The 26,496-nt window shown below is 34.8% G+C and overlaps 1 protein-coding gene across 1 annotated transcript in view; it reads right to left on the bottom strand.

The window, feature by feature from the left end:
- Window positions 1-26,496, bottom strand: part of WDR72 (WD repeat domain 72) — a 104,206-nt gene that overhangs the window by 60,960 nt on the left and 16,750 nt on the right. Inside the window, exons 11-13 of the mRNA XM_065641875.1 lie at window positions 26,188-26,408; window positions 24,609-24,804; window positions 10,740-10,945 (exon numbers count right to left, since the gene is read on the bottom strand). Coding sequence (XP_065497947.1) covers window positions 10,740-10,945; window positions 24,609-24,804; window positions 26,188-26,408 — 623 coding nt within the window. The remainder of the gene's footprint in view (window positions 1-10,739; window positions 10,946-24,608; window positions 24,805-26,187; window positions 26,409-26,496) is intronic.

The raw sequence follows: 26,496 nt of genomic DNA, 5'->3' as shown, positions 1-26,496 counted from the left end.
TAAATGAAATTGTGTTTGGGGCTTCCAACTGGTTTATGAACATAAAATATTGTTAGCAAGTTCCACAAAAATCTCAGATTTCAAATAGCACATCTTAAACCCACACCATGAACACAACATCTCTTTATCTACTAGGAAATTTTTTTTTTTATTGTAGCTTCTACAAATAAAACTAAAAACTTGATATAACTTACATGTCTGGTTAGTACAAAGTCACTTGTGAATTTAGGAAGCCTAATTTAATTACTTTAATCATTAAAAGACAAGCAAGAAGAAAATTTATTATAGTCTTTTACTATGACAGTAAGAGCAGCACGCAGCACATGATTAAACAGATCATTCAGTGAAAGAATACTGAAACACTTGGATAGTATAGAGCATTCAGAGAAAGCCTGGACCTTCATTTCAAATTTCCCCACCTTAAGTTTCTTAAAAGCCCTTACCCTTTAAATTACTGAACCAAAATTTTAGTCATACAACACATAAGAGAAAGGTTCAAATTCCCCAAGTGATGCTTGAAGAACTGATAATTAGATATAAATGTGGTCTTGTGATCATATTTATGTATTTGTAACTGAAAAATAATTTATTGTTCAACAATAACATTGAATGGTCTTTTGTTTGAGCTAAATCACATGAGCAAACCTGCCTTGTTAAGTTCATAACCTTAAGTAACAAATGTAATACAGGCTTAACTAGATTTAGTGTTGAAAATTTCTTAAATTGGGTAAAACCATGGGATGCCTTTTTTTTTTTAAGCCTGACTTGGTTTTCTGAAGGAAAAAATTCCCCAAGAGGTAAAATTCTGATTTCCATCTTTCTGCAGGATGCCATGGATGTTTCATTAGAATACTGCCCTCAAAAATTTTTTAGTCCTTCATTCTAATATCACCCCAATTCAATCAACAATTCAAAACAGTCTTATTAACAATGAACCCATTGTCATTTGCAAATATACAGCTGTCTTATTTTCTTGTTCAGCTGAAAGGATGAACAAACCAGGATGTGTGCAAGGTTGATTTAATTAAAATAGTTACAAACAGCAGGTATATCATTGAAATAGCTCTTAAACATATACACCATACACTAACTCTAAAAGAACCTGCACAGGGAGGAAGGATGCAAATTATCAGCTATACTTTCATCTCTCCGTAAAGACCATATGCACCTTCTAATCCAACATAGCTCCTATCAGCAATCTGTACGTGCACAATCCCAGGTCTAACCCTGCCTACCTCCTAGAGCTTCAAATTCAGGGAATGTGCAAACAGTTTCTGTCATTAAAGTATCCACAGCCTCTCAAAGTGGGCAGACAGGTCAGGCCTACCCTCTCCAAAGCAATGCTGGCTTATGCATCGGGTGAGGATCACGTGGAATAATGGTGCTAGTATAACATGATCATCCATGTTCCTTAGCTTCAGACACTTCACTCAGTCATAGGACTGAGGATACTTTTAAGTGGGGCATTCAGAACTTTTTCTTATTCATTTACCCTTTTTAAACCTCAGTACTCATATATAAATAACTAAGTGTAAAAAGCCTGGAGTTAACAGTGGTGCCCGGCTGTTCACGTGCAATGTATGCTTGACCTGAGGCTTCATCATTTGGACAATGCAGTCCCAAACAAAGGTGTCAATTAATGATGAATTTTCGCATATGAACTAGTTTAAAGAAGTGCTTTGAACTTGCCTTACATTACTTTTATTATATTATTCACTACAACAACTCTGGTAACATTACCAAGGACACCCAGATCCTCCTGAGAACCCATCTCCCACACAGAAAACGCTACAATATTTTTCAAGCTTACATCACCAGTGTTTGTCTATCAATTTAACTGCAACATCAGCAAAGTCAACCTCTTTCCTCTAACAGTGTAAATCTTTTTTTTTTTTTATCGCAGTGGAGAATGTTACTACCTTTGCAGCACTTTGAACAGTAATTGTGGCATCACTCTTGATGAGTCTATGGCAGAATGTAAGTAATTAAGCCAAGGAGTGTTCAAGTCCAAGCTGTGTGATGAATAGACTACGCAACTGGATAAACCTCCCTTTTCATCATGTAGGGGAGACCACTGTCAGACAGATTGCTGGCCAGATGGATCTACTGGGCACCACACATTTTTAATTGTTCAAAGAGAGTTGCTAACACATCTATTGCTCAATGTAAAGATCTGGTATGAAAATTAAATGTTTCTCTTATTTTGTCTTCATGTCCACACTGTCTGCCTCTCTCCCCATCACAAATACTGAACTTAAATTTTTCACTGAATTTAATGCAAGTGTACATATAAAAGTGATCCTGGAGACAAATCATAACATGACATCAAAGAATAACTGGCAACTAAAGCTAATAGAGAGAATATTTTTCACATTAGTTTTTAAACAGCAGGAAACAAGTCCGCATTTTGTTTTTAAGGAAAATATTTGAAGAAATATACATTATATATAAACAACTTTATACAGACAACTTCTGCTTTGCTTTAAAAATGATATCGCTACCTGTCTGGACACACTCTATCAGAAAGGCAGTTCTAAACACAGTACCTTTGACAAAGTCTCTTCCAACATTTTTATTATAGAAAATATAAAAATGAACTGGAGATCCACTCATCTTATTTTAAGATCCATCTTTGACATGGACAGTCTCTGCATGATTAAAAGTTTAGATGGAAGAGAAGGGAAGGATAAGTTGGTTTTAAATGTACTTATTAATTTATATAATTAATACTCAGAATATTCTATCTTAAGACATTCTCTTGAATGTAGAAGTAAATTTCGTAACCATATCTTTAGAAATATATACAGCTCTGAGATAGGTGGTAGCCAACACATTTTCAGCCTTACTCAGCAATAAGGAAGAAAAGCCATAAGATGGAATATCTCCCATGTTTCCTGGATCATCAACTGGACAAACAATGCTGCAGCAATCCACAAAACAGAGTACTGACTTGTGGATCTAGGAATTATTATACTGAAAAATTTACTGGATGAATGAACATCCAATTATCTGTGAGAATAATTCTGAACACAGAGATACAGTCAACATGACCTTAGAAGGAGCGTAAAAGTATGAGAACATTGCTTTGTCCTAAGAAGGACTGATGTAGAGAAAAATTAAGTTACCAACCCATGGCTGGCTGCTGACTCCAACCAAGATAACATATTTGCCCTAGGCTGCTCTGATAGTATATTTCCCATGTTGGATTCTAAGAGTCCCATGCATAAAATTTATCTATGTAACAAGTAAAAGATCATATCGTAAGCAAGTGACTTTCTATTAAGGAAAATAAAAAATCATGGGATTAAATTCTTAAATATTAAAATCCTGTCTATCCTAGAAAATGCTATTCTTGAAAATTCAGGAATAGACAAGCCAGACTCTCTTCAGATCCTGTATCATTCCAGGATGTATCAGGACAGCAGCTAAGTCTCTGTACCTACAGATTTCATACTGTTCTTTCCTTGAGAGCTGTTCAATCTTACTGAAGGCAGTAGAACTGCATGAGCTTCTAAGGTGACAATATTTGCAAACATTCTCAGACATATCTGGTTGGCTGATTCATCTTTCCCATAAGTACTGCAAGAACGAAATCTGACCACCAGAAAACATTATGGTTAGAGAATTAATATGTAGAAAAACATGTCAAGAGAATAGAAATGCAACCATTGCTGTTGCTTTGTTTAAATTGAACCACAGTTTAGCTTAGTATTTTATTTCTTCTATTTAACTGAGATAAAAGATTTAATTAGTTATCAGAAGAAAGCTAGTGGATAGCAAGGTCTTTCTTTTGGATAGAAAGGTTTGGTGTTGCAAGTCCTAGTTCTATAATTGCATTTAAGGTGCCAATGTATTTCTGAAGTAGTCACTGTTCTATGTTTTGAGTAGGTGTGTGAGGCAGAGACCTAGGCAAAGTCTCATACATCTGAATTCCTGTTGATATTTTTCTTCACTAAAATAATACTAATTAAACTATAAGAGAACGAGAACTTAATGTATAGAATTTAAAAGATTCTTATTACAAGTGTAAAGATTCTACTATCCTCCTGTCATGAATGGTGAAGAATTCTCAAAAACATCACTGGACAACATGAAAATATAAAGGTTATAACAAAGATGAGGTAATTTATTTTAGAATTATTACAATCAGGTAGAGTACTCATGAGGTAAAGCAATTAGGCTGATCTGCAGAAGACGTTGCATCTTAGGGACCAGAAAGTAGTAAAGGTAAAATGTAAGATAGGAAAAGTCAAACTATATATGACTCAACACTCAGAACTGAAAGAAACAATCATAAATGGAGAATAAGATATCATGAACAGCACTTCAGCAGGACAGAAACCCTGTTTCTGTTCACAAAGATATGTCCCTAAAAAACAAAATACAAACTTTGCTATAGTTTCCAAGGGACAGAGAAGGGAATTACAGCATGACAGCTGAGATATGGGAGAAGATGAAGATGAGAAACAGAGCAACAGTTTGGTTAGCTTCAATAAATGGTCCTTCAATGTGAGATAATTCACAAGGACTATTGATGTTGACCTTAGAATTATTACTAGTAGGACACTGTAGCACCTAGCTTTAGAATAGGGTCAAATTAGTTGTCTAGGCAGGGAAAAAAATTTTCAGTCACTTCCAGTATAATAGAGAAACAAGTTTGTATAAATATATAGAAATTGTGTCTGAAGTGTTGAAATAAAGAGCTAAGGCTTATTTTTAGATTTCTGTCAGTCTGTTACTTACTATCCACATCTGCAAGTTTAAAGTGTGCTACCATACCACCATTGCAAGTTTTTGCTTTCATTTTGCTTTGAGGTAATCAATGGAAAAAAAACCACTGAAATCAACAAATTCTTGACTTGGTGGACCAACTCAGAAAACTGCAGTAACTTTCACCAAAGCTGACATGTGGCCCAAGCTATCAATATCTCTCAGGGTTATGATGCCTTTTAACTCATACCAATTTAATTTAATAACTCTGAAGTTATTACTTCACTGTAGTTATGTTTCTACCTTGATAAAACACTCGAGAAATTTCGCAGGAAATGTAGTACTGAAACGCTTTGCATTTGAGTTACAGGAAATAAAAATATATGCATGCTCCCCCTGCTTCATTTCTTCACTCACTTCCCTATTACACTTAATATACTACTAAAAATAGCTTCTGAACACCACTCCCAGTAAAAAAATAGAAATACCCTGGCAAGCAGCAATATAAAAGTTACCAACTTTAAGGAGAACTCTTGTACCACTTTCTGGTTTGCTTTGTTCTTAGTAATCCACTTCATACAAATGATCAAATCTATAATTCCTCATAATAATACTCTAAATACCAGCAAAGGAAAAAACCAAACCCAAAAGTAACCTATGCCTAACATACCATTGTTTATAGTACCACACTTAATTTTGTATTTGATAAGTATTATTTGGTATTTGCGCTTGTACCTAATTTCCATTTTTCTATCAATTTTTCCGTCAGTGAGATTTAACTAGTAGTGATTGTCCAGGCTTCCAATAACAATTTTATTTTTAAATTGCATCCTTTGCTATACTAAAACAAATAACTGCTATTGTCTTTTACTTTCTCTGTTCAGCAATGTAACAAAGTAGATATTTCTTTTATTATTTATAATTTCTGTACGTTCTTGTTTCTGTTTTAAGCAAGTATAAAACTATAATTTGGCTTTCCTACTAAGAAAATACCTCTGTTTCAGAAGCATCCTGCCTATGTGTATTTTGTTTAGAGCAGAATATGCATGCTATTATATAAGCAAATAAGTTCTTTAAAACAACTAATACTAGGTATGTCAATCTAAAATGTTCAAAATGCATTTACAAGTGTTATAGTAACTGGTATTTAACTACTCTGCTCATAATTGTTTCTAGCAACTGCATAAATCAAAATGAGCTTTTATAGATCTTGTGTAAACCCTTATTTAGGTATTTTGACTATTTTCTGCACCACATATTAATGCTCAAAGAACAGTATTTTAAGAAATTGTCAAGTGAATATATCAAACAGTAAATATATGTAACATTCCTATAAAAGTTCATACATGAATACATACATTTTTTCCCTCTCATATTTTTCTTGTCTTATCCACACAGTAAGAGTTCACTTTCACTGGTTTAGCTCTTCAGTAGTGTAATTCAGCAGTCCAAGGTTTAGCAATTATTGCACAAACTTTGGAAGCTGTTCTTCCTCCAACATTTTTACCCAGAAGCAGCTCTAATTACGTTATTGAAATCACTAGAAATATCGGTGCATGATGAACACAGCTTTCTATCCAAATTATTTAAACTGAAAGCTAGTATTATTTAAACTGAAAAGCTAGGAAGCTTTCTAACATGAAAGGTGTCTGGAACATCAGGAAAACAATTCCCAGACATATCCAGCTTTCTATATGCATCTATGAAATCTTGATATGATGCTTTAAAGCATTTTAATGTTTTGGGTTTTTTCAAACCACCTTTTCACGCAGCTTCAATTTTCAAAAATAACTATATGACTTAAAGGGATAATGAGAGCTAGTTCCATATAAACACCATGAACACACAATCTAGTGTGTAGTCTATTGTAATTAAGACCAGTGATTCAATACCTATTGCTACTGGCCAGGTATCATAGCAACGTTGTGCCGCTGAATACTGCTGGAAAACTGTTCAGCACCAGCAAGACTATGCTCCAGGAAAATCTACAATGGCACTATAGATTGTCAACAACTATGGAGGTTGTTACAGGGAGAACAACAAAGAAATCTGCTTTAAAAAAACCCCTATGCTTAGAAAATTGACAGGGATACTACAGTAGCACTACGAAAAGCAAAAAAACACAGAGAGGAAGAGCATTTTTTTGTCATTAGTTACATAGCTTATGCACGCATATCCTAATATCCATCCACATAAGCTAGAGAGTTGAAATAATGCTGCATTACCACATTGTTTACACATATCCACAAAGTACTGTCTTTTTCTTTGCCTTTTTTTTTCCTCCAGTAAACACAAGCATCATTTATCACCAACATTAATTTGAAAATAAAGCAGACCCACTTTAAAAATAATATTTAAACTTCCACAAATGAACTCTAGATAGTCTTGTATAAATCTGCAAAAAAAAGAAAAAATAGGTTACTATGAACAAGAACCCAATATTGATTTTTCTGCGGTGCAGTAAAGCATCTCCATTCTATTTGGCTGCTGTCAAAGCCACTCTTTAACAGCTGGAGTCAAATTGCACTATTTACAGCAAGAGCCCTTGTCAAGTGGACCATAAGTATTCTAACAATACACTATTCAAATGGCACTTTGCCACACAAATTGCTGACTTGATGAATACCCTATGTCAATGACTAAGGCCAATATAAAAGTTTCATTTTTATGAGAGGTTTTACATTCACATATTAAGTAAAGCTTTCTTCAAGAACTATTAAGCTATATATTTGGGGTCTTTCGACATAGAAAATAATTAAAATCTGTTTAAATATATCAAGGGGATTTGACAACATGAATATGGATCTTGTGTTAACTGCATTTGTCACACTCATCTGTTATTGGTACTCCCACTGGCACGTGCAGCAGAATAAAAGAATTAAAATGGTCAAAACACCATGAAATCAAAGCATTCTGCTTTTGTATCTGTGATTTACATGATGACAAATGTTTTGAAAGAAAGCCTTTGAAGTTGGACTGCTGTGTGAGGATATTTTTCTTCTGAAGATAGAGTAAAAAGAAACCATTACTTCGCAAATGTTATCTATGCTTGTCTTAAATATGGTATTAATTATAAAATAATGTGGTAATAAATATTAAGAAAAACCACTGAATCTTACTTGCAATCTTAATGTGGATCATCTCATTGTACAAAATCAGGATCACTCACAAGCATAATACCAACAGGACAGCATAGGTCCCCCTCGTTCTTTGTTACATAAATCTTCTGAAACTCAATTATTTAAAAAGAGGCTAAAATTGACTTTTTTAAAAATAGAAATGTTATTAACAGTTTTGCGTGCTATTAAATTTCTAATACACAATTTGCCAAAGAAGCAAATCGACAATGAAATACTCATTGTGTGCATGCATAGTAAAACCTTTCAACAATCTGAAAGTTCCATGATACTTTCATCTGTGTTGTCATTACACGATTATTAATATGGTATGAAATGTCAAACTCTCCAATATTCACAGAATTCTCACTAATTTCATGGGATCTGGATTTCAGGAGACTATATCAAAATGATAAAGTACAATGACACAAGAGTCAACACAGCACTTTTTGAAAAAACTGAAAGTTTCCCACAGAAGAACTAAGCAAAACTGTGGAGTTCATAACAAGCCTTCCTTTCAGCAATAACAAAACAGTGTTAAAAAAAGCCACAGAGCTCCACGCTCCTTTTGTGTAGCCTGCATTGGGCTTCTGGAATAGCATTAAGGGGACCCTCTATTGTTATATTCCTACCAGGTTCAGCTACACCCTATACATTTAGCCTCCAGCATCTCCCACACAAATCTACAGAACCTGCTCTAATGGGTCTGGAGGTAGAAAGAATCACTAGATGTTATGGATGAGAGATTTTTGGTGAATGAAAAGTGGTTTCCCAAGTATAGAACTTCACTTGTTAGGAAATTAGACTACAATAACTTGACTATAATGACAAAAAAGGTGAAATCAAGAAAAAAAATTAAAACCTTGACAGTCATAGGGAAGTTTAAGACACATTCATAATATTCTCTCAAAAAGAAGATTTTTATTGGGACAAGATAATTGATGAACAAAGTTTAAGCAATAAAATGGAATATTTTATTGAGAATCAGAGCAGCCAAGACATGTGCCTGAAAGCACTATAGATTATTATTACAACTCCACTACTATCTATTGTGATATTACTTCCAATTTAAGATCATAATAATCCCCAAAGCATGTTAAACTCCACACTTTAAAAATCTACCAAAAACTATTTTCCCATATTCCATGAGCAGCACATTTTCTTTCCAGCCACTTTGTTAAATCCAGGGTATTTTCAATTTAATCGGTATGACCAAAACTGCACTCCAAAGACAACTACTATAACTTTTTCTTTGAAAAGGCAAGAAGAAACTATTCCTTTTTTTCAAACTAACAGTGAGATCAGATTCTGTGTCAATGGCCAACTAGTGCACCATCTGCCCCACAATGTGCTCAGCAGGATTACGCTCTAATAAGACTTTTCAGAAAATAGGATCAAAAAGAACTTTAGAAATCAGACTAAGGTTAGTAAAAGGTCAAAGATAAATATTAAGAGTTAAACAGCAATCATTTAAAACTTAAAGTTAAATGTAAATTTGTAGCTACAATTAAAAAAATCAAAAAAGAAAATTTAAGAATGAGGACTTAGATTAAGCTGTATTTTATCAGAGAGAATTTTGGGATATATAGTGTTTCATTTACCATAATTAATAAAGCCAGAAAAAGGCCACAGACCATTCTGAAGGCTGTTTCCAGTTGAGAGTTGAGGGAAAACATTTTTCATCTTCCCATACTTGTAGGAAGATATTTTTTTTCTACATTCAGCATTGAGGACTAGCAGAGATGACTACTTCTGTTTATCACACAGAATGGAATTCCCAAAAACCATTAATTAAAAAATGGTAAGGAAGAACAAATGACATTGAGGCCTTCTTAAGATGCACTGATATCAAGAGCTCAGTGAATATATTCACTCCTGATTCACAAACAGGGTTTTCAGAAAAATGTATGTACTGTTGTTTTCCAACCCAGATAAAGTTATACCTACACCATTGAATTTGAGATTGTATTAAATCTGAGACAGTTTTAACAATTGGTTTTACATTTAATAAATACAAGCTTTTAAAATATCTACAAATAACTGATAAAAATGCAGATATATCTAGGCCACAAGCAAATAGAATGACTGTTGCATTTCAACCTTACTTCCCATTACATCGTGTCTCAGTACTCATTTTCTCAGCTTCAGCTGCACATTAACAATAGTTGCAGTGTGGTATTTCCTTCTATTATTTTTTCAGAACGAAATGACAGAACACATCTTTTCCAGTAGTCGCAATTATTTAGTTTAACAACTTCCATACAAAATTACTAGACAAAGCTAAGTACAGTGCCTGGCCAAATCTCTCCTGAAGACTGTCATAACTATTTGCAGCCTAGTATCTCAAAGGGAACACTGCCATCCTCTTTTTAACCAATAATGTGCCAAATTTAATTACACTCATAAATGTAAAGCACTTGCACTCTGTTCTGTAATGATGTTACCAGAAAACAAACATCCAAAACACTAGCATTGAATGACAACAGGAATCTGCAATTTCACAGAAAAGCGATAATGGAAAGGCCAATAGCATTGTGCTATGATGTGCTTTTTCTCAAGACATACAAATCCAAACCAGTGGGTTTGATTGTTCTGACGGTACTGCTAATGGGTGCAGTCATAAGCCAGAGGCATAAGGAAACAGGGTTAAACTATGGGTGCGGGTGCTAAGTCTCTGAGAAAATCCCTCCGAGATGATCTATGGGTGACCTTGCAGAAGGCACTCCCTCATTTTCCCCATTTGTTCTATGAAATGGGGTTGAAGGCATAAAAAGTGAGCCAGTCAGAACAAGGCTTTATAAAGTTAAAACCAAGCCTCCACGTCACTAATACAGGGCTATGCATCAGTGAAGGTGAAAGGGTAAAGAATTTGGATCACAAGTCATTGTTCTTGAGAAACACTCTTTTTCTTACCTCATCAGCAGATTTCTCTGTATGAGTAGGATTGTAAGACACCGTGCCATGCTTATAAGAGCTGGAGGGTTTGTATCCAGCATTTTTATTTCTTTTTGACTCTTGAGATACAGGAAGTAAAGCATCTGCCACTAAGTATTCTGAATCTTCCATGAAAGTAAGAATTGCTTTTGCTGTTTCACCTGTTTCATGTCGTTCCAGTGTGCCTGAAGAAACACAAGAGAAGCTGTAATTTTTTCAAGGAATTGCACATTGTAGTATTAGCATAGAACATTTCATGTGACCAGATAAATCATGAAACATTTACAGATGAGCAAACTAATTCTTCATTTTCTGGACCTTAAAAGTGTAATTTTACACAAGGGTCTATTCTACAGCATTACTATTTAAAAAAAAAAAAAGAGCTTAATTTCTAAAGCAGCAAATATCTTAGACCTCAGACCACAAGAAACAAGATATTTTATATAATGTGTTAAGTCAGATGTTTTCAAAAGGAACAAAGGAAATACAGAAGAATACCACTTGCCCTAACTCTGTTCAAAACAGTGTCATTTGTTTTCTTCTCAAAGCATCTACATTAACAGTGTAAACAAAAAACATGTATGTAATATTTTAGTGCTGTCCTCTAGTGTTCTAGATTACAAATAGCAAGGGAAAGCTCAAATGTTTCCTTCCATTCTTAAAAATGATCTTTACCTCTGACACTTTAACACCTGAATGTTCTCCATGTAGCTTAGCAGTCAGCAATATGAATACCTTTCCAAGGCTAGTTCATCAGTTGTGTGGCTCTAGATAATCTGATTCCTTTAACTGTTATACCAAGTTAAATTATTTTCATAATAACTTTACGTAGTAATAATTTTAGTAATTGTACTTAATTTATAACTAACATTAAAGATATCTAAACTGAGCTTAAATGTATTTGAAATGAGCTCATATTATATCCTACACATTTCCTATAGGAATTAAACTCATAAGAAATTGCTGAAATGGCATCTTTCCTATAACTATCAGATATAAAAGACATGTGAAGCATTTTAAAAGTATTCAATATTTACTATAACATGAAATGGTTTTTTTCCCTTAAGTTTGAATTCTTTATAGCCTCAAGTAATACAATGTGAATTTTCCCTTCCACTGCTACCAGAAAAAATGTGTAACATTGAAGTTCTATCAGTAACACCTGCTAAAAATATTGGACTGGGATTGAGGGATCTCATACGATAAGTGTGTGTGTATGTGTGTATAAAATCTCTTTATCTGCAATTATTTCTCTGAAACTCATCCATTTCTGTTCACTGTTGTATCACCTCTGTTACTTCTATGGCCAAGAGTCTCTGAATTCAGAGTAGAAGAAAGTAATGCAACTGATTCTTTGTTCCCTAGAAAATCATTTGCATACCATAGATTACTGTAATACTGCACTGCACTGAATCCAGGTTTTTTTAACGTATCATTTTCTTCATCCCTCTCCAGGATTTGCTGTCAATGCTAGGGATCATTACAGAACTGAATATTTACTGGAAGGAAACCAAGTTACGCAGAGGTCTTCACAGCTGGACTGTCTACAAACACTTTGAACCAATACTGGCTACAAAGCTCCCAACAACACAACATTTCAAGAACACAAAACCTATACTAATAGAGGTCCTATAATGAAGGATTATACAATTCACACTAGAGGTGTGACCAAATACACATTCTTAAAAGTATAGTGTTTGCAAAGTTAAGAAGTTTGGAAATAATACAGTCACTCAGCTAATACTATTTTGGCCTCCTTATATACACAATGTAGTCCTTCAAGCTATAAGCATGTCCTGTTCCCCCACAGAACACCCAGAATCCTTCACAGCAAAAGATGAACAAGACTCAAGGAAGTCATTGTTCTCCCTTATTGTTCAGTGTGAAGGACTAAACTTTCTCTATCACCTTCTGTGGCAAGTCCACTATGGAGGGAATATTTATATGTATACACACACACATCCATCCTTGTTTTCTGTATCACTTTTCTCTGTGCAATTCACTGGTAGAGTACTCAAGTGCTTCAGAAAGATTATCGTATTATCCCTGGGAAATTACTAGGAGTTCATGTTATTTTTATGGGCAAGGAACTGAGACAGATTAAAATAAATTTTTAATAAATCCAAGAATTTTGGGGGCACAGTATCACATTTCAAAGACCTGATTATACATACTGTTTAGCATTGGACAGAACTTCAAAAATTCAAAACAGATTTTGTTAGCTCCAGATGCATCTATAAGTGCCTCACTTCCAGTCATCCTTCAGAGCCAGATTATTCTGTGCAATGATCTTGTGGATATATAATAGAATATTATTCAATTAAGGTTATTATACTATAGTGGCAAAAGAGGATAAAACCGTGTTTTCAACAAAAACCAAGATCTGAGTGGCCTGACTTTTTATCCTCTTATATATGCATACACACCCAGGAGTAAAAAATGAGAATATATTTAAGACTTCTGTTATTACATATCAGAGCATCTTCCCTGGCAACAGCTTCAGAGCCAAGTTTTCAACTTCTGATTAAAGGAAAAATTTTTAGTTGAAAGAAAAAGCAGCAGACTGGAAGAAGTGGTAAAAGTTACAGAAGATGGGGACAGCAGCACTTCACCTTTGAAAACCACAGCTTGAATGGAATAAGCAGGCTATCTTTATGTACATGAAAGCAAACTGATGTTTTACACACACACACACAATCTTATTTTCCACTGCTGACAGATGTGCTTCTACATATTATAAACTTATGGATGCAAACTGAGAAACAACTGAACAAGGTTGTTTCGTTACTGAATCTTTCTACTACCTACAAAACTATTTTTAAGTGCCAGTGTCATGCCACAACAAATATATAATTCAGTATGTGTAGTTTAGAGAAGAGAAAATTAACTTACCAACCAACAAAATCCCTTCTGGATTCATATTAGGCAAGAAATATGACTCAGCCTCTCAAATAAAAGAGTTACACTTTTTTTTCCCTTAAGCACATTTATAGACAGGAACATTGAATAGAAAACAACACCCTGGACAACCAGCTTAGTTTCTTACTGACAGAAGGCTATGATATCATCACATCAATTTTGAAAACAGAGCTCAATCTTTAAATCATTTATATATCATTCATAACAGCAATCTCAAATCCCTTATAAGGAGCACCTCATAGAAGATCTAGCTTAAAAACATGTTTGCTTGCATATACTTCTTAATCATGGATGTCTGTATGGGGGTGTGTGTATATATACCTGTACAGATTTGTGTGTGCATCTGGAGCTGCAATAAAAGGGCACAAAGGAGGTGGGAAATAGTGAAAGTACTACAATGTATTTATTTTATCCAGTATACTTCACACTTCTGAAGACTCCAAGTTACTCATTTGCAGAGTGATTATGTGGCAGAGACAAAATAGAGAACTGTATTCTACAATTCTCAAATACATCTGTAAGATTAAAAAAACCGGGGGGAGGCATGTGCAGGGGAAGGGTGGAGAAACCTGTACATGTGACAAAGACATTCTGATCACTGCAACAGTCAACAGAAAACTGGGGCAGGGTTGTTATTGTTCCAGAAACAGTTATTTGTTAGAAATGTGTTGTCTCTGATTTAAAGGAAAAATAAAAAGAGTAAAAAAAGCCACAGCCTCTCAAACCTGAAGTATCTGAAATACATATGAGCCCAAAAGCTTTCAATTCAGGAGCATAAAATAGCAGTGGATGAAAGGGAAAAGACAGGATTTTCTAGTAGCAGCAACACCACTGCTATGACCCTCCACTACACATACAAAATACAGGAAAAGAAAGTCTTTATCTCTAAAGCTGTGACCATGGCAACCAAGTCTCTGGAACAGACAAGAGTGGAGTATTTCACTCTCCTGGGCAGCTTTGGACCACCAGATGTGACTGGCTAGACACTGTTACAACATCTTATTCTTCTTCTGGACCAAGTACTACAAATTGTGTGTCTTGGTGTTACCACTGTCCACACAGTTCTCTGGGTTCTGCTCTTACTGAATGATGCATTTTTACTGGGGAGCCCACGCATATTATCCTGCCTCAAGACAAGGTATTCACTGACGTCACACGACCTGTCATATCAGCAGGCTCCAGCGCTTTCTGTCTGCTGTCACAGCTAAAGTTTGGAAAATCCTCAATATTGCAGTGCTGCTGTGACCTAGTAACTCAGCTGAATCTTATAGCATAACAGTGATCTGTGAATGAAAAACAGTTTTAGAATTGACTTTATTTAAAAAGATCACATGGTCAAGAACAAAATCCTTTTATTTACTAGTAGCCAAAACAAACAAAAAAAAACCCCACACACCAATCTTTCAGAACAAGTATCATCTGTATTATTCTCTGTCGATGCCTTCCTTTCTTTAAATACCTATTTCATCTGAAAGGAAACTCCCACCCACTTTCCTCTATGCTGGCAGAGTCAGGCAAACAGAAAATTTTATGTTCCTCCCTAGAAGATACTTGAATTTTACAAGTTTACCATCCTGCTCCAATACATCAGTCAAGCACTTTGCTTGCAGAATTTCTCCTAACTACTAGTGCTACTACTCCAATATCATATGGCTCAAAAAAGACAGAACAAACATTTCCAATATATGTAAAGACAAAAGTAAATGCAATCTAACAAAGAGAAATGGGATAGATCAAACAAAACCCAGACTATTAACATCTAATAATCTTTAAACAGATAATCTACATATAGGAATAGATCAACAATGGAGATGCCCTGTGACTACAGCACTGTATGCAGGAGCATGTAGAGTGTCTTGGCAGACACTCCATAACCATTTTTGCCTTTAGAAGATTTCTATCATGTAGTCCAACTGCTGTACATTACTCACATTCTTCAGAATATACATTTTCAGAATCACACTCGCAAACTATTGTCTTCAGCTAAAGAAAGCAAAGAACAACAATACAAAGAAAACAACTGGAATGTCATATGTAATACAGGTTAACATATATAGGTAAAAAGAACAGTTCTCTAATGCAGCCAGTCCTCATCTCAGGATTTCTGCTGCAGACACAACACCCCAAAAGAAGGGACATTCGAATTCACCTGTGGTCTCCCTGAGTCCATCTGAGCTGTTCTAAATGGCCAAGGACAATAATCTGTAAGAGTAACTGTTGAGAATCAGTAAGTGTGCTAAACTGGGCTGAACGGAACAAGTGACCAGCTCTGAACTTGGAAGAGGCCTGAGCAATTACTGTTTCTTTATTACCATCTGAAACGTGGAATGAGCATGGGAATCCCTCCCTTCATGTCCAAAATGAAAATCTTCCCTGACATGAACTCATCTGTCTGACTGTGCTGACCATGTCAACCAGTTTTTATTTCCACTGTTTTGTTTTGGTTTTTAATATATATAATCTTACTTTATTATTCATGGCACAAATAAGAATGAAGATCAACAACTGTAAGAAATGCATCCTTTTAAACACAGACATATGGCTAAATTCCATACATGTTTCACCTAGTACAAAGTACATAAAACTATGCATGTATGTATAGACGTGCATACAAAGATACCTGACTATTCTCAGTGTAAAAGAGTGTGCCCTTAGCTTCTGCAGACTGGTCAACAGATGACATAGCTTTTTTTTTCCTGAGACATGCTTTTCCAAGCTCCACTATCTTTTATTATTCTACATCAATAAGTAGTTGCTGAACAATGACTCAGATAACTATGAAATATTCAAGTGGAAGCTACAGACTAGCCTGAAGCTTACATACATAAAACATAAGATGCATTAAAAAAGGTAAAACATTAGTTTAGTTTTCACTTAAGGCTGACAAATTAAAACAAACAAACAAACAAAATCACCCACACACTAAACTTCCAGAAAGCATGTGTATTCGTGCTTATGACTTATTTTGAATCATTCACATTTTCCAAATACGCTAACCAATGCTTCCCTCACCCTTTATGTCTTTTAGAATGGGATTTAAGTGACAGCATAAGATGTGCAGAGAAACTACAGTAAAATGGCAACCTTCCATCTTATCGCATGTTATAATTTGCATTATGTTACCTTTAACACACCTTGAATTTCTTCACAGAGCTGCTTTCCTAGAGAAAGATTGTCTAAGCAGACATTGCATTAAGTGTTAATTGTTTCATGTTACAGTACTCATGGCCCAAGAAGTTCTCTTGTCTCAGTTCAATAGTGCACAGCTGGGTTAACTCACTCCCTGCAGGTTCTCCTCTCTCTAAAGATGCCTCTAAAGCATGAAAGTGGAGGGGGAGAGAAATCAAGATCTCAAGCCATGTGGTGTCTGCCCTGACTATTAATGTTGAAGGTCCGATCATGACCTAAGAACAGAAGAGCTAAATCTCTAGAGCCTTTTTCCAAATACGAAAAGCTCCCTTTGGGGGAGACACAAGCCTTTCAGTCTTCAATTAACTTCTCCTAGTAATGCAAAAGGGTACTTAACATCTGAACCATAGTTTTGTGAGGACTATCCTTTGTAGTTTCACAAGGGATGACAAAATTAGGTGCAATCTAACTGTTTGAGAAATCACTGTTAGGAATACCAAATGAGACCTATTTGTCCTGATCTCAGAGAGAATATGCACAGGAGTGGGGTTTTGTGTAACAAAGCAGATTTTAGGGCCCATACTCTGGGTGTATTCACAGGTGTACCTGACCTAAGATAAACCTGTTATTTAAACAAATTGCTTACCAATATTATATTGTGTGATTCTAAAGTGAACAAAAGGGAGTGAACTGAGTATGTGTAGAATCTGTGTGTGTAGAAGACTGATTGAATGACAGGACTTTCTTTAAAGCACCAGGCTTAGACTGAAATGCAAAATTTTATTCAAACTTCAGAGTGTTTTGGGAAAAAAAACACTACTTAATGAAGCAATTTGTCATATACCATCTCTTCCTGAAAAATTTGCATCCCTCCAAAAAGCCTTCTTAACACAAATTATGGCAAGTTTAATTATACTATCCAAATGTCTTAATGAGTTCACTAAAACAACTCTATAGGCATTTCTATCAAGTAACACTTGTAATTTGACCATTTGGCACTTTTGAAGATTTATGGTTTATCATCAGTTAAAGATGAAGTTCATTCCCCTACTCACATGAACTGCACAGAGATCAACTTGGTGCCCCTTCCTAACAAAACCATTTCACAGTTACTGCATCTTACTCCTACAAATATATCAACGACCAGTATTCCTGAGCAGGGGTGCAGGGCCCTAAAGGCAAACTTTGTTAGCCAGTAGAAAGTGAATTAATGAATAGACTTCACAGAAACTTACTATCAAGAGGCTTTTTTGCTCCCAAGCACATAAAAAATATGCACGTACTATGTTTCACAAACTTACCAGATGTAGTTAGCAAGGACTCTAAAACTGAGTTCTGCATCAGCCCAGATCTTTAGGCTATATATAGTTCATTGAGGAGGAAAAAAAAAAAAAAAAGTAGTGTCCGCTATGACTTTGACCCTATAGCTACACCACAGCCTCCAGGATATGAAACACAACCACAGGATTTATCAGCTCAGCCACACAGACCCATTCCAAGCTAATGCTGAACAATGACCTGAAGAGAAAAGAGAAAGATGTAGAGACATAGGGAGAGAAAGTAAAAATGATAAAGATATTGAAAGAGACTGTAAATCACTACATTTTTGCAAGGACTAAAAGGTCACAGGAATGCAATTGTTGTTGCTTCTACAATTATCTAGGCATAAATGCAAATTAATGACCAAGTTCACTTTGGTACAGTTCCAAGAGTTTCATTAAAACTGTACAACTTATTTCCTCACAACCACCTGATGAAACCTAAACCATAGTTTTCTGAATGGTTTAATCCCTAATTTCTTTCTGAGATGAGAAAAGTTGTCTGACACATGAGGGTCTACTTGAAAAAAAAAAAACCACCAACCAAAAACAAACAAGCCCCCACACATTCTGCAACTCATGTGATACTTGCGCAGTTTCCCAAAGGTTTAGAAGACTTATGGTTGGCACCAATTATAAAAATATTGTAGCATATAGAACTACATATAAATTATCTTTAAACTGTGTTTGAACACGTTCCAGCATGTTTGACCATCAATATGATCAAAGGTTTGATCTATAACACCACTACATGCAAAGTAAATTCATTTTCTTCTGAAATTAGAGAAGTTTTATGTAACAGTTTAAATTACTCTATGTGGCATTAACATTGCAAGAAATGTTTTCAGAACATTTCGGAACTCTTGTCTATTTTTTATAAAGATTTTTTCATGATAGAAGTGATCATACAGATGGATTTGACTAATATTTGACACTGCCTATTTTATGGGAGCTACCAGTCTCATTAAAAGCCCGTTTTAATTTACTGATACCCGCGTATTTTTAGTGCTTGAGCTAAAGTTTTCTATGCTTGACAGCTACCTTAAAGTGGTGGGATTCTTTTGTTTCTCAGTAAAAGTGTTTCAAACCATTTATCATTCATGTTAAAGTCATGAAATACATGGGTGTTTCATAAATATCTTCATGCCTTAAAGTACAGACTCAAAGCTGAACATCACACTTCTGTGAAATATACTGTAAATGCCAGTGTCTGGACTTGACAGGGAAATGGGAGAAATATTGTTACTAAGCACTCAGATACTCTGATAACCGACATGGGAAAAATACAAGAAAAAGTATTAGATTCAGAAAAGGATTAAAATAGGGCACAAATAAGGAAAGCAATATGCATTCAACAATATGGCTAAGCCAAAGTATTATGTAGATGTTTATTCAGTTTATTGTCCTCAAGAGTTCAGAGGTACATGACAAGAAAACCAAATACAGAATTACATAAGTTAGATTTGTGCAATTAGATTTGCACAAATGGTCTTAACCTAACGTCTCTGAGGTTTTCAAAGCTTAACTTCACAAACTTCTCCTTCAAACATGTATCTCTTAAGTGTAGTCAGAGCTATATAGCTGTACTTCAATAATCTCTATGGCTTTGGCTTTGTCATCTATAGCAATTCACTTTCATGTAGAAAACTTTAGTTATGTCCCTTATAATTAATTAAATTGTCCTGTATGTAATTAAATGGTACAGAATATTAACAAGTAAGAGATAAAGATCCATAAGCAATTCAGAGGTGAGGATAGTCATCAAAAAAAGTCAAGCAGGTACTTAACTTCATAAAAAGCTTATTATAACATTTATAATCAAATATCTTATGAACTATATTTCCCAGCTGTGCACATCTCAAGCAGATACAGTAAAATCACCACAGCTGTAGCAGAAATACAGAATATGTAATAAAAAAATCACTATGATCACCACAGCTCTTGTACAGATAGCAAAAACAATGTGGAAAAAATACTGTCCTGAATCTGAAATTGATATATGAATAATTTATCTAAAGTGTTTTGTAAAAATGTGTTAGATATTTTGGATCAGAACAAGATAATGGCATTTTTTGTTCCTGAAGGGGTGGATCATCCTTCACATTATTCAGTCCTTTTGCAAAAATCAAGAAATCAGGTTTTGTGTATAAAAAAATAATTGTCCCTTTGTATGTAAAAAGCAAGTTCCCCTAGTCTGGGGGCTCAGAATGTGAAACCAAGTTTTTTGAACTTCGGTTTTGGAGCTCACAAAACATTTTTAAAAAACATCTTCTAAACAAGTAGTGAAAAATGGCACTATGCAATAACACGGCAAACTAACTTTACTGGTCCTCTGAAAAAGATGAAAGGAGGAGGTTTCCTGCATTTTGGACAGGTTTCCCTTGCCACATGGGGTACTGTTCACATTGGTAGCATGAGCGCAAGTGACCTGTATCTCTACTTGATGTTATGCTACTTTTAAACTCACACTAAGCATGTCATAAAATAATAATACAGAACAAGACATAATGCAGAAGAAAATAACAGGTTATCAGCAGATTGATTCTGCAAGCATGATGAACTTCAAGGAATAAATCCATATTAAACCAGTACTAATTGAAAGACTAAACCTACCTCTGATAAATGAAGATTGCTACGTCTGAGAAAGGAAGATTGCTCTTTAAAGTCTATCCATTCTTAGATAGAAATGTGGCTCAGTAGACATGTTGCCATATGCTATATACAGCAAGAAAAAAGCCATTGATCCTTTTATTACTAGTTCTTATCATACTGATATTTGCCTTCGTAAAAAAAAGCAAAAATACCAGCTGCTTAGGAAAACATAAAAGCAATACAGATAACAGCTAGTTTCCTTATTGAAGAGAATTTCAAGTGCTGGCTATCAGAAAAAAATATTTGGCATTTTAATTAGAATAAAATTTGTTATTGATTTTCATATTTATCTTCTAGCACACAAGTTTGGAACATATCCTGTACACATGCTATATTAATATTCCAAATGTATTATTAGATCAATATTTATTGTCATGGAAAGATATTCCACTGTAATGGAATGTTGCTGTATCCATATATTAAAATTTAGGCAAGATGCATTAAACTACACATGGCTTCTGTATTGTTTTCTATATCACTATGCATATGCAATAACAACATTTAAACTTAGAATAGAATAATTTTACTTCGTTCTGTAAATCAGAGAACTAAAAAAGGATAAGATTTGATTTATCTTATTCCAGATCTGTAATAGCAGCAGGCAATTCGCTTTGCTTCCCCCACCCCTTCTTTAAACTCCCCTTGTAGCCAATGAGGAAAAGATGCAGACTTTGACTTATTCATGCTTCCTCCTGCTCGTTACAGAAACGACATGAACCACTAGTTCATAGGTAGATGTCTTAAGTATTGATAGAGTTCTCAAGTTAGATATGGTAAATGCCACTTGAAGTCAAGTATACTCTTGGACTGCTAACACATTTCATCATAAACTACTTATTTGGAATAAATGCAGCCTGTTGTACTTGAGCAACTTTCCATTGACTACATAAAATAGGGTATCTTTGGCAGTCTCATGAAGAGAGGGTACAAGAAGCTGTACCTGAAGTAGTAGTGGCTTAGATTTTAATCTGTGTGACAATGTTTCACCCACCCCATTAAATGTAAAAAAACCCATTATCAAAGCCTGCTAAATGACAACTAAAATATTCTAAAAACTTCAGAAAGCTTTTTGAAAAAGCGTGTCAGCCTCTGTCATAGGAAATCAGATCATGAACTGTTACGCATAATGTAGTCTTTCATCTGCTTAAGGGGTCATCCTCTTAATTACATGGTGGAAGGAAAGTTTTGGAGCTAAATTGGTATAACTGACAGACAGCCATAGGTACGAGATGCCCCTAAAGTTTTGTAAAGTCATCTGTCAAATTCCACAGAATTATTGCTGACTCTACAATAGTGTAAATATTGAAATATTCACGGAAATTCCTTAATCCATAGCCTGAAATTATAAACAGACTGGCTGTTTTCCCAGTTAACCATTAATTCTAGTACAGTAACATTGTTCAGATGTTTTTAAACTGCAAACAGTAATAGATGAGTCTGACACAAAATCACTTAAAGAGGCAAAGTCTTAGTCATGAAGCTAACTGCATAGCCAGAAGAAAAATAAAAAAACTCTTTTTAACTATAGAAACAAGAAAAACTTTATCTTATGTCCATTTCTGTAGTGGAATCCAAGCACAAGGCTACTGCTTAGACTTTATCCTGTTTCACTGATCCAGGGAACACGCTCACAAGTGACTGTATAAGCAAGCGGTACTATGCATGGCTGCCTGTTCATTTGCCCACAGATGAAAATCATAATGAAAGGCTGCTGTGTTTCTGTAGATGTGGTAGCTGTGATGCTGTATACATCTTGCCATACATCTGAACAACGCTTTGTCTGCCTGAGTGGCCCTGCAGTATCTACATAGCTCTTGATCTAGGTCAGGTCAATTTCAAGGATCAATGCCATGACCTCTTGTGTACTCCTGCAATACAGATATAATGCACGTTAAACCAACTACAGTATATCCTAGTAGGCTTTCCCAGGTATTCACCCTAGATGGCATCTTTTAGTTACCAATGCGTAACAGCAACGAACAACAACAAAATTGTTAATTGCTAACGTAGCAAATAACTGCATCCCTTTGTGTGTTCCAGCTGTTCCTTAAGAGGTAGTAATTGTAGCTGCATTCTTCCTTGATACTAGTTACAAAAGATACAGAAACAACAATTAAAAAGCACACTTCTAGCTATCTCCACCCTTCCTGAATATGTAATATACATGAGCATTAGCATCAATTTTACTTCCTCTTGAATTTTGAAATAGGTAGCATTTTTTACAGCTAAAGGAGAGACAGCTAAAAGTATGCTCTGATTTTTGTCTCTATGGTACCATAACAGTCCTATGCTATTAAATCTCACTGATTTACAAAGTATTCACTATACTTCGGTGTGAAGTTATCTAGCTATACTAAATAAATTTGCATTCAAGAGGTAATTCTGTCTCCAGACTCTAAACTTCTTTGGGCTGCCTTTGGCATTGTATGGTGATAGACATTATTCGTTCTGATATTGTTGAGTGCAGCAACTTGCATTTTGGCCTAGCATCTCTACAGATTTAATGAGTCAAAGTCATTTTCCAAGTTGTTAAGCACACACAGCAGCAGCACTGAATTTACTCCACATTAGTCACTGGCTGGGAAGAAACAGCAAAGAAAAATAAGTACAACACTATATACAATCTAATAGTCTCTTACGGTCACAACTTCTTGATTTTTATTGATGTTTTTGAACAAAAATAATGAAAAGAATTTTTAAATCTCAAAATACTGTGCAAAAATGAGAGAACTTCTTAAGAGAACTTCATATTTTTGAGTAGCTGTAGAAAAAAATGACAAAAACCAACCAACCAAAACAGTGTAAAACCAGGGTTTTTAACTGACTATAATTATTAGTACAATTTAATTTTATTCTAAACCTTTTTAAAGAAGCAACTCAGTATATTTGGGAAAAAAAGAAAAATACCAGAAGGCATTTAATATTATTAAGCTACTGGCATAGGAAATTGCTTACTAACACAACAGGCTTGTAATTTATGCTGTACTCATTTTGCCAAGTCCTTCATTAAACATATTTTGTACTTTTAAACACAGGACTTTTTTGTCCAAAGCACAGCCTAGACGGTGTTATAACAACTTGTAAAGTAAATTGTGATCTCAGTGTTCCATTAGTAAAACCATGTGTTCATACACTACTAATAAGCTGTGCATTTCGGTAGTTCTAGATTCATTATGCACTTACCCCCATCCACGACACATAGCTGTGAACAGCATGGAAACCCTGTTGTAATAGTTTAGTACCATTACAGCATCTAATAGTTCTGTCTGTCAAAGTTTAAATAACTGCATTTACTCCCCTTGTGAATCAGCATCACACACTCAAATCACCTGAGAATCTACGGTTTAACCTGAAACACTCAGCTTTAGTTTTCCTGACTACAGAGTTGTGAGCTTTGCAATAATCTTCCATTATTAACTGATTATCAATTAACTCAAAAGGTTTCTCAGATTACAATTTTGCTGAAGAAAGCAGAACTTCACACTCTAACGTGGGATTGTTAGGACTGAAAATTTCATTATTTTTAATAACTGAAGAGAATAACTTGCATGTTCTTTATAGCTTCTACAAATACTCAATTCACTGCAATGTGAGCTAATCATCTGATTGTCAGGATGACTTAAGCTTTTGTATTTTATTAATGACATACCTTGAACCACATGAAAATTTTATTTTTTGCTTGTTAATATAAATGTTTAAACTCTCTAATTTATCTATTCAGTGTGTTAGTATTTCTGCTTTGGTCTTCTATAAATTACATTTGTATAACGCCACATCACAGACAAACAAAATTTAAAGAAAGCAAACAAACACCCCTTTGTGTTATTACCTGTTTCAACTTCCCAAATATAAACTGATTCATCTTCACATCCAACAATTAGCAGATTTTCAACAGGGTCAAATTTTATCTTCTTCACAGGAAACGAATGCTTTCTGGCATGTAAGAGACATACTTTCTTCTGAAGGTGTAAAATTGCTACTGAGTGATCACTGCACACACAGCACACTATGCTGTGATCTTTTAACTGCAAAACAGAAAGAACTCCAGTTTCAACACTATAACCAGCCATAACCACATCATTTTAAAAAGCCTGGCAAAATTTGTCCAGTGATTTTTTTTTTCCCAGAACATACTCATTTTAGAAAATGTTTTATTTCAGCCTACATCTCCAACTTGTTTTTAACATGCTAGCTGTACAACTGATCTCCTGACAGGAAAACATAAAATCTCCTCTGATTTTTCAATTTTTAAAAAAAATAATAATTTAAATACCTTTTATTCACAATGCTTAGCCTATCAAAACAGTGATTATGTAATGAAATGTACAGTAGCAATTGTCTTAAAAGAAAAAGTAGTAAAACATTACCTTAAACCAAACTGTTCATGTGATATAAAATTATGTCAGGTCTTATGACACAAAAGCCAATGGCAATGTATTTTTAACAAAAAGTTAGGTACATAACAATTTCACTTCACATTGAATGGATATGATTCTGCAAAGCCTTCCCTCCCTGCAAGTAATTTTTGGTGACACACAAAGGAATTCACCCTATGGAAAAATTCAGCCCTGTAAAGAGAACTGAAACACCATCCAAGCAGGCATTAAATCCTACCTAGTTTCTAGAAAAGGGGCTAAAGCAAGGCTTACAAGTCAATAAGAACTTACACAATTGCAAAACATCTTTCAGACTACCTAATGTTTGCACATAAGTGAAACGTGAGTCAACCATAAGTATCAAATATGTCTTCACAGGCTAAGAGGAAAAAGATAAAATCCCAGCCCCATGGAATACAATGGGACCAGAATTTGTTCAACAAAATTTCACAGAGCATTCAGTACGGTAAATCTTCTAAATTTTAACTTCAAAATTCACTTAAAGAAAAACACGAAATTATTCTAAATCTCATAAAACACAAAAGCATACGTGCAAAGGACCACAAGGACCTGTCAGGAACCAAAAATCAAGCATACACATTTAGATTAAAATATTATTGGTCCAAATCTTTTCTTACTATGTTCAAATCCCTAAACTTACTGATTACACTTTTTAACTTCAGAAGATAGGAGATAACCAGATTAACATATAAATTGAAAATCATGATATTAAAAAACAGTGAATTGGTTATTTAGAGCTTCAATTTAATATGTCACTGGTTTAGGATCATTTTTCCTGAATCACTGAAATGGTACTAACAAACACAAAAAAAACCCAACCAACCAAGCAAACAAAAAAATCAAACCCCTGAAATTAAAAGCAGCTTTCAAACATGACAATTAAATGAACATAAATTAAGGATAAAGTGCTGTAGGATAAAGTGTTTCTCTCTCACATATATACACATACATACACACACACAGAAATACTTTTTTCTTTTTCAAGACATCATTTATTATGCTTTTACTTACTCTGTAGTTTTCTGGAGATCTCAAGAGCTCTGTCACTGGACCAGACTGCAGACTAAATTGGTGCAAGATGCCTCCAGTAAATACATCCCAGCAGATCACGATCGAATCCTGACCCCCTGATAACAGCCAGCTTGGATCAAATCTTACTGATTTATCATGTGGATAAAGTAAACAAGTGACTCTGCTACTATGACCATTCAGAACCTTGTAAGGTAGATTATCTGAAACAAGATGGTACGTAACTATTTATGTTCTTAAAGAATAGAGGTTCTATGTTTTACAGTACATTTGCTAACAGTCAGTAGATTC

Source organism: Caloenas nicobarica, chromosome 10, assembly GCF_036013445.1.
Source record: "Caloenas nicobarica isolate bCalNic1 chromosome 10, bCalNic1.hap1, whole genome shotgun sequence".
In the NCBI taxonomy this organism is placed as follows: Eukaryota; Metazoa; Chordata; class Aves; order Columbiformes; family Columbidae; genus Caloenas; species Caloenas nicobarica.
This window is presented reverse-complemented; position numbering and strand designations above follow the sequence as displayed.